The sequence below is a fragment of the Silurus meridionalis genome, chromosome 4 (genome assembly GCF_014805685.1).
Source record: "Silurus meridionalis isolate SWU-2019-XX chromosome 4, ASM1480568v1, whole genome shotgun sequence".
Lineage (NCBI taxonomy): Eukaryota > Metazoa > Chordata > Actinopteri > Siluriformes > Siluridae > Silurus > Silurus meridionalis.
In genome coordinates this window covers 8,523,057-8,538,983 of record NC_060887.1, presented here as the reverse complement: position 1 = coordinate 8,538,983, position 15,927 = coordinate 8,523,057, and the positions used below count along the sequence as shown (strand labels likewise).

At 39.0% G+C, this 15,927-nt stretch overlaps 2 protein-coding genes across 4 annotated transcripts; one reads left to right on the top strand and one right to left on the bottom strand.

Moving 5' to 3' along the window:
• Positions 1-234: 234 nt before the first annotated feature.
• On the top strand, positions 235-3,943 carry nsmce2 (NSE2 (MMS21) homolog, SMC5-SMC6 complex SUMO ligase). Of its 2 annotated transcripts, none has more exons than XM_046848540.1 (7): positions 235-365; positions 637-755; positions 1,677-1,789; positions 1,864-2,017; positions 2,603-2,697; positions 3,406-3,512; positions 3,663-3,943. In XM_046848540.1, the coding sequence occupies exons 2-7, from the start codon at positions 641-643 to the stop codon at positions 3,772-3,774; spliced, it is 696 nt and encodes a 231-aa protein (XP_046704496.1). In that variant the 5' UTR covers positions 235-365; positions 637-640; the 3' UTR covers positions 3,775-3,943. The 2 variants fall into 2 exon arrangements, with proteins under 2 accessions (XP_046704496.1, XP_046704497.1); XM_046848541.1 differs by having other exon boundaries at positions 250-395.
• A 1,138-nt stretch (positions 3,944-5,081) lies between these two features.
• tomm40 (translocase of outer mitochondrial membrane 40 homolog (yeast)) lies at positions 5,082-14,039 on the bottom strand. 2 transcript variants are annotated; one of them, XM_046848536.1, is made up of 10 exons: positions 13,923-14,039; positions 12,469-12,677; positions 12,249-12,316; positions 11,925-12,017; positions 11,475-11,576; positions 7,229-7,334; positions 6,196-6,318; positions 5,925-6,001; positions 5,618-5,720; positions 5,082-5,476 (listed from the first exon to the last, which is right to left on the bottom strand). In XM_046848536.1, the coding sequence occupies exons 2-10, from the start codon at positions 12,674-12,676 to the stop codon at positions 5,337-5,339; spliced, it is 1,020 nt and encodes a 339-aa protein (XP_046704492.1). In that variant the 5' UTR covers position 12,677; positions 13,923-14,039; the 3' UTR covers positions 5,082-5,336. The 2 variants fall into 2 exon arrangements, with proteins under 2 accessions (XP_046704492.1, XP_046704493.1); XM_046848537.1 differs by having other exon boundaries at positions 13,825-13,953.
• Between the last annotated feature and the right edge of the window lie 1,888 nt (positions 14,040-15,927).

Genomic DNA, 15,927 nt, shown 5'->3' with positions numbered 1-15,927 from the left:
TCGTTTGAGCTGTGCTACCTACTTCAAAATAGTCCTTTCTTTTTTCATTAGCTCAGTATTAAGCAGTAACTAAGAATAAACTGTAACGTATTTTATTTAAAGTGTGCCTTTATATTTTATTAAGAAATACATCTACAGTAAAATATGTAATGTTTTAGTGCTTATAAAATACTCATTTTTTATTTAATATCAACTTTTTCTTTGCTTATTATTATTATTATTATTATTATTATTATTATTTATTGTAGTATTACTAATAGCTAAAATCACAACTTATTTTAGAGACTTTTATTTTATTCGTGCCGTTACTCCAGGAAGCCGGAAGTTGTTCTTGTGGCGCGTTACTCTGAACAGATAGTGGGCCGGTAAATTAAATACAGTTATTCCAGTTAAAGGTGCTTTTGAGTAACATATTTTATTAACAAGGCGTGTTATTATAAACATGGCGTTACTGTGTTTTTTGCTGCAATAAAATAATCCGCCTGCTTTAGCTTTTCTGGCTTATCACGCTAACCTGTAAACAGCATCTGATTGCGCACTTTTGCGCATGCGCACCCGCTGCAGTCCGCTGGTACCGGAGCCCTGGTGAGCAGTGCGCGTATGTGTTAACTCATGGTTCTGTTACTATGTTGACAGCGGGATGTCCCTGAACTCCATCCAGCCCCAGCTGTCCTCTCTGAGGACATGTCAGACGGACATCAGCACAGGGATGGACATCGTGTCTGAAGTCGCCCTGGACCTGATCGAAGCTCAAGGTAAAAATTAAGCAGCGACAGGGTGGTGTGATGCCACCGGTAGTTTTTATACTGCAGCTGTTTTTTTAACATTTGCTGTATGTTCCTAAGTAAAGAACACCTTCACCTGTTCATGCTCATTTAACCTCTGATGTCTGCAGAACAAGTTAACACAACGATCTTGGTTTCTCCTGGACTGTCAGGGTCACTGAATTACGTTTTAATACATTTTTTTAATTCATAAATATGTAGGAAATAATTCCCTATAGTCTTTTCTCTTCATTTCATAGTTTACTATATATTTGTGTGAATTTAAGAGCTGTTTTTTTTTTTTCATTCCACAACGGCTGACAGAGGAGAAGAAATTGATTTGGTTGCAGATCAAATTACAAAGACCTTTACAAGATGAACTTTTCAAGAACAACTGGACATCGTGAGGAAACATCAGCCCAAACAGTTGTTAAGCTTTTTCACGAACCATTGATACTTTTGCGTTTACTTTCCTGCCGAATTTGCACAAAAACACACACGATTTGCCTTTAGTTTAAATCCCGTGGGGGAAAAAACATAATCCTCAGGGTTTCAGGGGTCAGAGGACTGTCATTTTTATGAGGTTATTATAGATGTTTCTGGTAGAGATGATGTTTTGGGTGGAGCAGCTGTGGCTGCAGTGAAAGGAGACGTGTTGAATTGTGTTTATTGGGTTTCTTGCTTTAGTATTGGCATTTGTTCTTACTGTATAAGATTCCTGTCTGTCACACAGCGCTGTGTTATACTGCGTTTCACTATAAAATAATGGTGTTAAGAGGTGGGCTGATTCAGGTAGGACACCTCTAGGTGTGACGTACGACCCGCCACTGTATACTGTATGACAGTAAACACCAATTTTATATAGATTGAGTAGCAAAAAGTATTAACGTTGTCCGCACTGTATTTCGGCAGCTACTGATGACGGTCCTGGTCTGAAGAAACTGGAGCAGATGATGTTGGAATGTGCCAAACTGGATCAAGAGATCAACTGCTACGTGGAATCTGTTGAGCAAATGATCGCCCAGGTCAGTGTATTTTCCCCGTATGACATCTCAGTGTCAGTGTGCAACTTTCTCACCGAACGCTCACTGATTTGCAGGTGAGACATGAGCCTCCACACGCCATGTTCAAGCTGAAAGACTCGGTAAAGGAGCGATTCGCTGAACTCACAGCTGCAGTGTCGGATGCTGAGATCGAAAGCCACTGTAAAGTGGTAGCCTTCAGGGACAGCATCAGGAAATCTCTGCAACAAGGTATTGCTCATCATTCCTGCAGGGGACAGGGCGATTCCCTTGTCCTCAGTCCCTTCAGGTTCTGTTTCACCAGGGAACTCAGACATCAGTCAGTTCTCTGCTATTGTACAACAGCTGACTACTGTTGTGGGCAAAGGTGACTGGCTAGTGTGACTGTGATTGACAGTAACCGTCCCTCCCACAATGTCACTCTTTGTATTGTATAATTTGTACGTTTTCATCAACACAACACCACTGAGCTTGGTCTGATGACTGAGAGCAACAAGAGAGAGTCCTCTCCTCTGTACAGAGTCTCTCCAGGGAGCTGCTCCGTTTTTCATTCGGTTTTAGATCTTTTTTTGTGTGTGGGTTAATTAAACCATATATAATATATATATATATATATATATATATAGATATAGATATAGATATAGATATATATATATATATATATATAGATATAGATATATATATATTTGGACATAGGCAAGATCAGTGTCTTGTTGGAAGACCCAAAACCTGGAACTGCTGTGTATCCCCACATTTATATACCTGCATTTATGTATGCAATACATGTGTAGCAAATCTCTGTGTGTGTGTGTGCAGCAAATCAGAAGGCAGTTGGCAGTGTGGAGGAGGAGCTGGATGAAGACATTGCTGTGACACAGAGCCAACCGAACTTCACATGCCCTGTTTCCCAGGTATATTATCATATTCATCAACATCTTAACTGTTCAGTAGAAATGGTGGCTGCAGTGGACTATTAATATCGTCTAATAAAAAATATTAATCTGAAAATGAACCTTATCCTAATACTGTCGGCCCTGAATTAGTAGAGCAGTGTAGTGTACTGAGCAATCAATCTGGACGTCAAATCACACGCGTTTCAGTTATAGCGTCCAACACAGATGAACCAGTCAGCCAGTGGTGTGTTTAGGACGATGGAAGAATTGATTTTTCTCCTTGCCATTCCAGTCCCTCATAATGATTTACAATAACTTAAAAGGAATTGCTGATTTGACCTGCTACTGAAATTAATTAATGAGCCAGGATATACATTTGACTCCAGTCCAATCTCTGATAGTTTCATCTAATCAGAAGACAAAGGAACACAGAAACTGTGATGTGTTGGACTACAGTGTGCTATGGCTTGGAGAGCAGAGATATTGGACTGGCTATTTTTTCGTACCTGCACACTGCTGGTGGTGTTCGAAACCTCGCACCTGTTTTACTGTAATGCGGGTTTAAACGCTTGAAGCCGATCTTTCTTCATCACAGAACACGAAAGAACACGAAATCCCTTCACATGTTATGTGATCATCCTTATAGCTGGTGTGTGTTAATTAGGAAAGTTTTCTACTATTTTTTTTCTGAACAGATGATCAAAATCATGTGTATGTTGTTGACAGGTTGAAATGGTCAATCCAGTGAAAAATAAGAAGTGCCAGCATTACTACGATCAAGAAGCCATTTTGTCCCTTATTACGACGAAGCAAAACAATAAGAAGAAATGCCGGTAAGCACTTTTCCAAAAACAACCTCCCCTGGTGTAAAAAGGGCACTTTTTTTATTAGGTAGCAGATAACACATGGAGACCTTTCTATTCCTACAGTATAGTAAAAGCAGCACTAACATTCCCTTTTCTTTTACTTGTTTATTTAATCAGATGTCCTGTGGTTGGCTGCGGGAACACAGACATCAAGCCTACGGATTTGGAACTAGACCTGGTGATGAGGAGAATGATACAAACCCATAAGAGGCAGGGTGGCAAGAGCTGAGATCATCTCTCTCTCTCTCTCTCTCTCTCTCTCTCTCTCTCTCTCTCTATATATACACATTTGATACTTCACTCATTGAGCAAATGCTTAAAATGTAAATCAATTTGGTTATAGTACATTTGTATATTTTTTTGTTAGCATTTATAATAAATAAAATATTAAACACGTACATTTTACTGTTAAATCTGCGTTTATCAGTCCAGACAAATTCATACATGGCGCATGCAGGGATTTTATTCACTGGATTTGAGTCCCTGTAAAACACTCATCATACTGTTTATTTATTTCAAATCTGAACAGCATTGGTTGCACATTCACAAAATTCAATCCGAACCGAATTTTATTTTATATCATGTATTATAATAATCTATTACAATAGTCATGAAATTCCCCTCTGTCCCCCCACCCCCACGTCAAATAACACCACACTCCATGCAGACAGATGAATCTGATGCACGGCAGCCTGGATGAAGCGCTCCAGCAGTGTTTCCAATAACAATCCTGTATTTCGTAACATTTCACAGTGCAGATCTGATTGGTTGGCTGCTCTCACTTGATTATTAAAACTACTGGAGGAAATCGTGTTTTAAGGAGCAAATTTACTGCAGTGATTCATCCAAGCACCGTGGGCATCTGAACCCAACTTTACTGTAGAGTTTAGAGAATATTGAAGAAGCCGGATTCATTGAAAAGGACCGTACTGTCCACTGGAGTTTTTTTTTCCTTCACTAGATCTCCTGGGATTTGTGAGAACTCTGTCATTTGCTGAATTTTACCTATACATGTACCTGGTGAAAAGGTGACCGGTCAACCAGTCTGCCAGTGATGTGTTTAGGACGATGATTATTCTTCTTGCTACTCCATAATGATTTACAATAACTTTTAAAAGACTTTCCTGATTTGACCTGCTATTAAAATTGTATATCATCCTAGGATGTAAATTTGACCCCAGGCCAGTCCAATCTCTGACAGCATCGTATAATCGGGAGACAAAGGGACGCAAACTGTCATGGTTTTAGAGAACAGTTTGCTCTGACTTGGAGATGAAAAATATTGTACTGGCAATTTTTAGTTTTATTTTGTACCTGAACACTGCTGTGGACTGGGGCAGAGAGTAAACTGTTGTTAATACATTGCAGGGATGTAGTGACAATCTTGTTTTCTTTTAAACAGAAGTCAGACTGTGGATACTGTGTCTAAAAGGCAGACATTGAGCCTAACAAACTTTAGAAATCATCAGAGGGACACATGAAAATTGCACCTCTATGGAATCTGTATGCACCATTTTAGCAGTAAACATGAAAAAGAAAATTTTAAATATTTTAATGTTGTCTGATCATGAGCCATTTATTTTCACATGATGTAGATCGGCAAAGGTGAAATGTCGCTCACTTCTGCTTGATTTATTGTTGTCCTCGTGAGTCCGTGTGAGGTTTAACCCCAGTGATTGTGGGAGAATCTGAGTCCGTTTAGTTGTTGGTCCATGTCCTCCTGTCTCTCTGCACCAGTCAGAGTCTGCTTGAAATGCAGATCGTAAGCGATTTGTCGCTCCTGGTGCAAGTCTAACCGATAGTAACTCCGAAACCGCATTGAAACTTGTTTTTGCGATGGTTCAGGAAGGCGCCGAGGGCCAGAGACAATGGGAGAGGCAGCAGCTTCTTCTCCAGCGTAGCCCCTACCACCCAGTTACTGTCTAACGAACCTGTGGAATTTCACAGGAAACCTGTTTTACTACAATTGCCTTAATGTATTATATATTTTACAACATCTATTCATAATTATATAAATACCAAAAATTGCTCCTGTAGAGGATTTTCTCTGGAAGTTATAAGTTCAATTGTACCTTTAAACTGAAGATTAGCTTTGGGCAGATCCACCTGATAGCCAAAAGTCGCGCTTGTTTCTTGCATGCGTGCGCTCGCCTCAAACTCCACCCCAACTTGCAACTACAGAAACCAAGCATTTATCACTTTCAGAGAAAAGTTTCATTTGCTCCGTGAAGTAAAATAGTTGAAGGTCACAGAACAAACAAATTACAAAAGTGTGGATATTTTACTGCTGCTGTTATTACACGGACTAATGGATTCATACACTCGGTTAAAATGAGCGACAGTTTAGGGGAATAAATCTGGTGTAAAGTTAAAGGTCACCTGATCGTTTGCTTTGTGGTAGTAAGACGCATGAGCCCCCGCTCCTCCAACAGTCAGCGTCGCCACGTAATTGCTGCCTGAGAGGGAAAAAGTAAAAAAGGCTATAGGTCCTTGGAGGTGGGAGGGGTGTGTTATATGCAGGCAGTAAAACACTTGTGGGTTGCTGTTATTTAAATATAAAATCACCAACCACTAGGAAGCTGATTCTTTTTCTATGGCAGCATGTCCCAAAGTCTATTATACTTCACTGAAGTTTGGACAATTCGCTCACCTGTGTATCTGCCCACGAAGGAGGTGACAGTGCCTTCCTCTCCAGGTCTCCTGTGGTACACCAGCTCACCCCCCAAAGCCAAGGCAGGTGACAGCGACTGAAGGTAATGAGCCACTAAAATCCCTAACAGACAAACCATGAAGACACAGTTACAACCAGAATGGATCTGAAATGTAATCAGGATGAGATTGGTTTGTAGACTTTAAGCTTTTATTCAGGGGTTTAACAAAAACATTGCATCAAAAGTGGCCTGATAAATGAGGAGGCCCAGAAACAAGTGGCTGCAGTAACGACCCAGAAAAGCATCTCAACAGAGGACGGGCATGGGTTCTAGTCTTCAAGCAGTCATATATGAAGTATTAGAAATACCTCACATTTTTATGTCACTTTGTCCAATTACTTTTGAAGGTGTGAAATTTGAGATTAGTGCAATTATTTTTGTTAAACCCCTTAAATTAAAAATTCAAATCCATTTCGGGCCTATACAGCTCATTGCATCTGTCTAAATACTTATGGACTTATGGAGGTCTGTCTACTTTTGTTTGTGGGAAAAATTAACAATGCAATGCACAAAAAAATCACTTTTCATTAATGGCATTCAGAAAAAGGTAAAGGTTTATTATTTTCACTTTGAAAAAATATAATAATAATCCCCATATTGGATATAATACAGATTAAAGGGTGCTAGGACTTCTGGTTAAATGAAATAGTCAGGATGTGAAAGGCCTACACTTCTACTGGAAACAGCTTTTTTAGGAGACGATTAGACGATAATAAAATAATTGATCTTCAGCACTTTATCCTGGTGAGGGTCATAGCTGATTCGGAGCCTATGCTCTAAACACTGGATGGAAGGAAAGCGGAGAACCCAGTGGAAACCTATTAAACTCCACGGTGTTTCCCTGAGCCCAAGCTCACACCCAGGACCCTTGAGCCGTCAATGCGACCCGCTGCACCCCCTGGCTGCCGTAGTCAACAATTGCATCGTTACTCAATCGGTTTATTTCATTCGAAAGTAAAGAAAAAAAAATACCAGATCCAACAAGAACATCTGGATTGCCCAGTGTTACAGCAGCAGTGAAGTCGTCTCCGCGATACTCAGAATCACACTGCCAGTTCACAAACTTGTGTTGCTGTGTCTGAAACATAAGTCAACAGTTCAGTCCAATGAAGCCCAGGGTCAGTGTGTAACACGCAGCCCAGAGTCGCATGCAGGACTTATGTGGATTGTTTATTTGAATAATGCAAATATTAGTGAAAAAGTCTTTCCGTGTTTGGCTGATTACTCACACACTATCCGCATGTTTAATTTTTACATTAGTAATCTGTAATATTTTCAGAAATGAGAGATCCTGGGCCATCTTTACACCTGTAATGATACTGATCACAGAATGAACTATTTCCCCACTGGACTGGCCATGGACCAGTCTCCATACTTTATGTAATGGGATTTAATGCATCCAGGTATATGTGGAAATAGTAAAGCACTTTAGCACTTCCTGTGTTAAAATCCAATTGTATTCTATAGTTGTTCCGACTTTGTGTTTGGCTTCTGTGGGGCCTGCATGTGAAACAGATGTATTAATACTCAGAAGTATTCACACTTAAACCAGGAGTGGCCGTGGTCTATACTAGAAGTCTAGTTCATTAAGTTTTTAATGTGAAGACTCACCATGCCCTGAAAAATGAGCTGCTTTTTTCATTTAATTATTATTACGGCTTTATTTTCTTTATATTTCTTATTATATATTATTATAATGATATTATTATTAATTATATAACCTCACTCACTTACTGAACCAGAACTTTCTGCCCGGCTTCTTATTAAATAAGCAAGTTGGAGTATTATGACAATGTCTTTCCCCAATCAAGACTTGATTACTGACTTTACTTGTTCACAGTGAGTAAAATTAGTTTTTTAGTTTTTGGGTCTGTTCCATTGCGGAAAGTTTAGAAAAGTTTGCTGGGCACTGGTCAGTATCTTGGCTGGTCAGACACTTGGATCATTTTTCAAATTCTTTAAGCAGCATTTCATTTTAATGCCTGCATGATTTTTTCATTACATTTTTCTTTTATTAACATCAATACTTCCACTTCAAAAAGCTTGAAAAATTGATAAACTCTGGCTAGTTGTTGTTGAAAGCTTTTATTATTTATAGTAAAATGCTCAGGCTACTAAAGCAGAGCGGAATCATATAGTCCAGGGGTGGCCAACCAGTCAAAGACCGAGAACCACAATTTTTACTGTGTTACCGCAAAGAGCCACATCATACACATGGGCACACATGAACATCACCCATCCCTTCCTCTCACACGCACACGCACACGCACACACACACACCGCTGCTCAGCCAGATTTATTGTAAATGTCACACACCAACATAATGACAGAAATTGACTCCTACAGTTCTAAGACCACAGGACAGTCATTTTTAACAATGAACATTGTGTGCACTGTCTCACACACAAACTCTGTTTAACCAAGTCCACAAAAAAATATATAATAATTTACAGTAGGTTTTTCTTTTATGCATGTTACTTAGTGGGACTTTTGGCATTCTTTGCCTTGAACAATCCCCTTCAAATCTGGCTTGTATTCTGTTGTTGCCACTCGAAGCTATTCTTTTACATAAGTGTCAGTCAGAACAGATCGATGCTTTGATTTCACGTGTTTCAGGGTAGAAAACACAGACTCGCAGACATATGTTGACCCAAACATTTTTTCATATTTATTTCATATTTTTTTATATTCTTATTTTTATACCACACCATTCCGCACAAGGACACTTTACACCACACCTTACTGCACACGGACACTCATGGACAATCAAAAACCATGCCTAACTTGTTTACTGTTGTTTACTGGTTAACTGCACACTGCCATAAACATTTTCTGTGTACATTTTCTGTGTATGTGTATATATATGTATATGTATGTATATATACATATATATTTATAAATCTTTATATCTTTATTTATCTGCCTTCTTTCTTATTATATTTTTCTTTAAATTTTGTTATTATATTTATATTTTTATTCTCCTTTTTACCCTATTTTATTCCCTCATGCCGGACCGTCGTTAAAAGCATTTCACTGCATGTCGTACCCTGTATGTATGTGTGACAAATAAAATTTGATTTGATTTTGATTTGAAACATTGACAGTATCTTAAGCGCAGCCTGTTTGACATTGGGGTATTTTTCCATTGGCACACTTTTCCAGAACTCAATGGTCCCTTCCCTTAACGCAGGTTTCAGTTGGTCCTCCTCGCAAAGATCGATCATCTCTAACTCAGCCACAGCCTCATCTGTGACTAGCGGGGCTTTCAAACAGTCTGTCTCCGCATTAAATGGGTCGACGAGGAACGTAATCTGTGGCCTTTTCAGTTGTAGATCACAGAACCGGGTCACAAAGCTTTCGTGCAGGTTTTCAACTAGCGTTGCATATCTGGCTCTCTGCTTATTTAGGGTGGCACTGGTGACTTGGCCGCTGGCTTTTAGCAGAGTGGGAAAATGCGTTAAATCTCCCTTTTGAATATGCGCCTTGAACAGCTTCAGTTTGTTGACAAACGCAAACACACTTTGCACCAGGTCTGGCAGCATTTTTAATTTACCCTGCAGGGTCAGATTCAGTCTGTCCAAGTGACACAGCATGTCGACCAAAAAGGCCAGATCCATAATCCACTTGAGGTCCGAGAGCTCGGGATAGTCCTTGTCCTTCTCTTCCATTAACAGTTTCACGGCATCCAAAAGCTCAAAAAAATGAGAGAGTACCTGGCCTTTAGACAGCCATGTCACAGTGCAGTGCAGCAGCAGGTCACCTGGAAGCCCTTGGTCCAGCTCAGCGATGAGATTCTTGAATTGCCTGTGGTTAAGCGCATGTGTGCGGATGTAGTTGACGATTTCCATCACAGGCTTCATGACGTTGTCTAAATTCAGTGATTTAGACACGAGTTGCTCCCTGTGGATGATGCAGTGGAAATTCCAAAACTCAGGAAATGTTTGGTCAGCTTTGCACAGCCCCACAAGCCCATTCACAGATCCGATCATGGCTGGCGCTTCATCCGTGGCTATAGCAGTTAGTTTCCTTATGGGCAGTTTTGCTTTTGCAAATGCAGCCATCATTGTTTCTTTCACATCTATGCCACGGGTTCTGTCTTTTAATGGCACAACATCAAGAAGTTCCTTTTTGATCACACAATCGTTTGACACAGACCTTGCAAATATTGCCAACTGAGGCTTGTCTTGTATGTCACAACTCTCATCCAATGCAACACTAAAATACTCACATGCTTAAAGGTCAGAGTGCAACTGTGATTAAATAGCCATGTTAATGTCCGATATTCTGTGTTCAACAGTGTGGCGGGACAGTTGGATGTCTGATACCATGCGTTTTAGTTTGTCGTTTTTAGGAGACAAGATTTCAACGACATCACTGAGACATTTTTTAACAAACTCCCCTTCATTGTATGGCTTTTTAGCCCGTGCAATGTTCCAAGCCAGTTGATATGATGCAAGCGTTACGGTCTCTGAGTGCGTTGTAAATTTTTGGAAAAACTGTATTTGCTTTTCTGCCTGACTTTTCGAAGTGACCAACTTGTGCTTGCGAAGTTCAGTCCCTTTTGGAAATTCCTGGTCGATATTAACATGGAGTGAGCTAAAGTGGCGCTGGAGATTTGAAGCTTTGAAATTTGCTAATGACGCATGACATATAGGGCAGAATGGCTTGCCATTACGTTCAACAAAAAAATACAAACTCTCCCACTCTGGTAAAAACGTCCTGTGCTCATCTTCATATTTTCGTTTTGCTGTGCATTTTTTCCCTGCCATTTTGAGAGCGAACTTGACACAAATTATTTATTAAAAATTTAGGTAAACAATTTGCATATCAAAGTTTGTGGGTTTGTTTTTTTTTTTATGTGCGTGTTCACTTCGCTTGTGTTTAATGCGTTTTTTTTCTTCAAATACGCATGTGCGTAAGATGAAAGTACCGCAAAGTTTCCCAGTAGGGACAGTCTTAAAAATACCGTACTGAACTCAAGCGAAGCAAACACGCACATTAAAAAAAAAACACAAACTTCGATATGAACGTAAGAGCCGCATGAAACCAGCCAAAGAGCCGCATGCGGCTCGTGAGCCGCGGGTTGGCCACCCCTGATATAGTCGAAGTAGAAAAACCTCTCTCAATACTTTTAATGACACTTTGACATCATTTTTTTATTTTGTCTAAATACTTGGAAATGAAGTGAAAATGTCACTAAGATGAGTGAAGGACTGACCTGCAGAGCCACTTTGGAGCGGACGTGTGTGGTCAGCTGGTGAATAATCTGTGCATTGAGACTGCCCGTGTTATCCATGTCACCAACCATTACTGGAAATGACTATTAAAAAAAAAAATAATAATAAGATAAAAAAATACATACTTTAATAAATAAGATATCAAGATTAGTCCTTGTGGCAGTGTAAAAACCTTCAGTATGGCACAGTTTAATAGTGGACAGAATTGTTTTCATAACTCAGTCATAACTAATAAAATAACTGTGATATGGATAAGCACTTACATAATGTTGGCCTATAGATGTGTTTATCAGCGACATTAAAAATAAACAAAATTCTGAATATATGACAATTCCTTTCCACAGTCAGTACATCAGTACATACTTGACCTGCTCTCGAGAAAGACTATTAAAATATAATACTTTTGGTTTATTATAAGTAAAATCGCTCACCTCGGCAGGCCCGGTCTGCTTGCTCCCAACATACGTTGCTGCAAACTTGTAGCCGGATTCTGCCATGGTACTCAGCGTAATTGTATGGCTCACCTGTAGCAATGAAAGCAGGAATGAAACTATCGGTCTCTGGGTATAAAGCTGTTAGTCATGCTAATAAAGTCTGTACATTTATACATTTGTTAGGACAAAATAATCCCTAAAAATGGAAAAAAACATGAATGTGTTTCTCAAAAACACTTAAAGACTAAGTGTTTCCAAACTTTTGGCAGGCACTGTAATACAAAACAATTTTAGAACCCAATAGACTGCATGAACTCTGACCTGGAAGTGATTACTTAAACCCTTGTTGACTACCAGTCGAACGCCTTCCATCTGCAACGGGAAGACCTCTGAAGGGCCGAATAAAAAAGAATAAGAAAAAGTGAGAAGGTCCCAGCATTTAACAATGATATTTGTTTGTTGTTTGCAGTATTTCAGCACATATGGGCCAATGTGTAAAACAAAAAACAAAACTGGTCAAACAAATACATTTTCTCTGCACCTTTGCATTTCCGATGGCACTCCTCAAACGTGCCCGGGTTGGAGGGAGAGGGCTCGGTGTCTGTGCCAGCCTGTGCGCTGGTGCCCAGAGACGATGGCATGGAGGGCATGGTGAAGCCAGGAGGCACCGTCAGGCCTGGACCCCCCTGGCTGCTGGCACTCCCTGAAGCAGGGGGGTTTGGAGAAGTGGCAGCCAACACACTGCCCATGCTGAAGCACACACAGATTACATGCATTCAGGTTCATTATGTAACAGATGTAACAGATACGATCTCACAATGCCAACTAACTACACATAGTTTCAGATACTGGTTATAAATACTTTGCGATGTATATTTTTATGCATTTATTTATTATTTTTCAGGCTCAAGTGTTTCTCAACAATGTCTAATCACAAAAGCATGCTCCAAAATTTTAATTTGTTTAATTTTTCACACAATATTATTCTTCATTGAGTGTACCATGGGTTATATTCAATTCAGTTGTGTTTGTATATTACTTTTAATAATGGACATTGTTTCAAAGATGCTTTACAGAGATAGAGGTTATGAAATATGAATTTAAACTTGTAAGTTTATACATTCTTATGTAACACATACAATATCACAATGCCCACATAACTACATGTAGCTTCAGATACTGGTTATAAATACTTTAAATGAAGTATATTTTTACGCTTTTATTTCTGAGTTTTTTGGCTCATGTGTGTCCCAACATTGTCTAATCAAAGTAAGAACCAAAATCATAAATGCTAAAAATAATAATAATAATAATAATAATAATTGCACACAAATGTATTACACAGAAAATATATTATTCCGTGGTTGTGCTATTGACTGTGGTCAATTCAGTTGTATTTGTATTAACTTTAACAATGGACATTGTTCCGAAGAAGCTTTACAGAGATACGAAGGTTATGAAATATGAATTTAAGTTTAGTGCCTGTCTGTAATAAGATGAATCCTTCATGGCCTTTACTTCCTGTATAAGTGAACTATATAAGAGTCCAGGCTTCTCCTCCTTATGGAGTGCACTATATTTCCAGCAGGAGCCATGAGGAAACTGAAACCTTGACCTCGGTCAGGACTGTTGCTAGTTTTAAAGTCTAACGCTGTTCTACCAAACTACCCTCCACCCTCCCCAAATTACACGCAGCCAGCAGCTTTCTGTCCAACTTTCTTTTCTCCATCACCAAACAGAAGACAAAAGCTCAGCCGATAATGAAGCACAGATGAAGGCTTGTTGCACGGTTCACTTGGCAGGACAGCAGGTGAGCTAAAATGCTAACGTTGGATAACCAGCATGCTAACCCTTGGCAATGGGTACACTTCCTTTAATCATGGAGGAAACCTCTTACCCCGCGGGAAACCTCACTGACCCTCACCACTCATCTACACGCCATTAAAACAAATCCGTGTATTTCCGCCACTTCACACGGCCTCGTGCTCTACTCACGTTGTGCAATGCAGTGCAGTTCCACGGCTATGAAGCGCCGGTAGGATGTATGGGACAACATACAAGACCAACGTCTTAGCCCGCCCACTTCTTCATTCTCTGAAAGTGATTGGGCGCCGCATGGGAAAACTGCAAGCTGATTGGCTAAAGGAGACCGTAGCTGTATGCGTACTGGTCATTTGCCGAGTTTTCCTCAGAGGTAAGAGGTGAAGAGCAGAGAGTCCGGAAGTGAACACGTTCAGTTCAAGGGTGTTGAACACGACTCTGATTCATACAAAAGAAGACAATATTTATGTTTTTAAATATTTAAACCTATTTATTTTTGAACAAGATTTATTATTGTCCAGAAATGTCCAATCTGGACACTCTAAATACCTCCAGCAACACCAAAGCCCTTAAGACTGTCCCTGTGTCATCTGTTATTTTTATTGATTTTTTTTTTTTTTTACAATTTTATATTATGCAACTCTATTTTTTTTATAGCCCTGTCATTGTTATGCATGTATTGGAGTAAGGAAAAAAACATGATTTTTTTCTATTTTAATCTTTTTGTTTTTATTTTAACCTTTAACTTTTTTTTTTTTACTTTTGCTTTTTTTGTTGTTTGTTGATCTTGAAATAATAATTAAAATAAACTTAGTATGAGTATAGTAGCTAAAATTTATTTAAATTGCTTTCTCCATATTCCACATGGAAGACTGGCAGTTTATATATATATATATATATATATATATATAATACATATATACATTTAAATATAAAAACTGCCAGTCTTCCATGTGGAATATGGAGAAAGCAGACATTTCAGTATATTATAGTGAAAAATAAAGCTTCTGTTTTCTGTTTAAAGTGGTTTCATGGTTTTATTAAAGAATGTGTAAATGTATTGCCTATCAATTTTTTCCTTATAATTGTTTATTCCTGATGAGCAAGGCAGGGGCAACAGTGGCAAGAAACATTGACAGGAACCACACTCAATGGATCTTTAGGCTGTTGATGTGGAACCATCCCCATCTGCACAGAGTAAAGAGGACTCCATCCAGGGGTAAGACGTTGTGATGAACTGGGTAGATCCGAAAAAAGAAAAGGACAGGATCACTGCTCACTGAAAGCTCAGGGGCATGCTAAACACAACAGAGACAGAAAGAGAGAAAATAATGATTGTAAAGCATTCATTTTACTGTCATAGTTTAGCTTCACTTGTTCCTACAGAGATAGAGGTCGTTATGGAGCAGTATACGTCTCTTCTAACTATTACCTTTATTATATAATAAAAGATTTCTGTAATGATGAGCGTAGTGTTAGAATCACAATGTCTTATTTCACAGTCCACAATTTCTCACTGAGTAGTTTGATAAGGATGAAAACTATGCAAATCATCTATGAAAAGGACTTTAAAAGGACTCAGCAGAGCTCAACCACCTTAAACCTCTGTGAGATTTTGGACTGAAATGCAGTATTCTCCATCATCATCATCATCATCATCATCATCATCATCAAAACACCAGCTGGGAGAATTTATTTTGTAAAATAATAGATGTGTAATGTATCTTTTGTATGTTTGTTTGTTTGTTTGTTTGTCTCTCCAGTAGAGTTGTAAAGATGTACAATTTATGGTAATATAATTAAAGCTGCTCTGGTGGCTTGTGGTGTCTCTGCACTTTACAGAAAGAATAAAAGGTTTAGGCTGGACTACAGCACTAAAGAAAAAATAGTGCTGTATCTAAGACAAAAACGCTTTTCCAGCAGAGGGCAACACAATCCTTTGCTAGTACCAAGGTATATGCCAAAGGGGGCAATTTGCTTTTAATTACTTAATGATAACAAGTGCAATAGTATTGCATTAATGACATGCTTTCATCCAGCATAAATGTTTTAAGCAAGTGCTAATTATGATAAATAGGATTAAACCTGTATCAATGCATGGGAACTCTGGCACCTTGCTGGTTCAAAGGCATTTCTGAAAGAGGAAATGTGCTGTCGTTTCAACACTCAACACTTCCTT

Coding starts and splice junctions, on each gene's coding strand:
- tomm40 (XM_046848536.1), bottom strand. CDS start 12,676: ATGGGCAGTGTGTTGGCTGCCACTTCTCCAAACCCCCCTGCTTCAGGG. Junction 11,577..11,924: donor AGCAGACCGGGCCTGCCGAG/GTGAGCGATTTT, acceptor TTTTTTTAATAG/TCATTTCCAGTAATGGTTGG. Junction 6,319..7,228: donor AGATGTTCTTGTTGGATCTG/GTATTTTTTTTT, acceptor TTTGTCTGTTAG/GGATTTTAGTGGCTCATTAC.
- nsmce2 (XM_046848540.1), top strand. CDS start 641: ATGTCCCTGAACTCCATCCAGCCCCAGCTGTCCTCTCTGAGGACATGT. Junction 2,018..2,602: donor CAGGAAATCTCTGCAACAAG/GTATTGCTCATC, acceptor GTGTGTGTGCAG/CAAATCAGAAGGCAGTTGGC. Junction 2,698..3,405: donor TCACATGCCCTGTTTCCCAG/GTATATTATCAT, acceptor TGTTGTTGACAG/GTTGAAATGGTCAATCCAGT.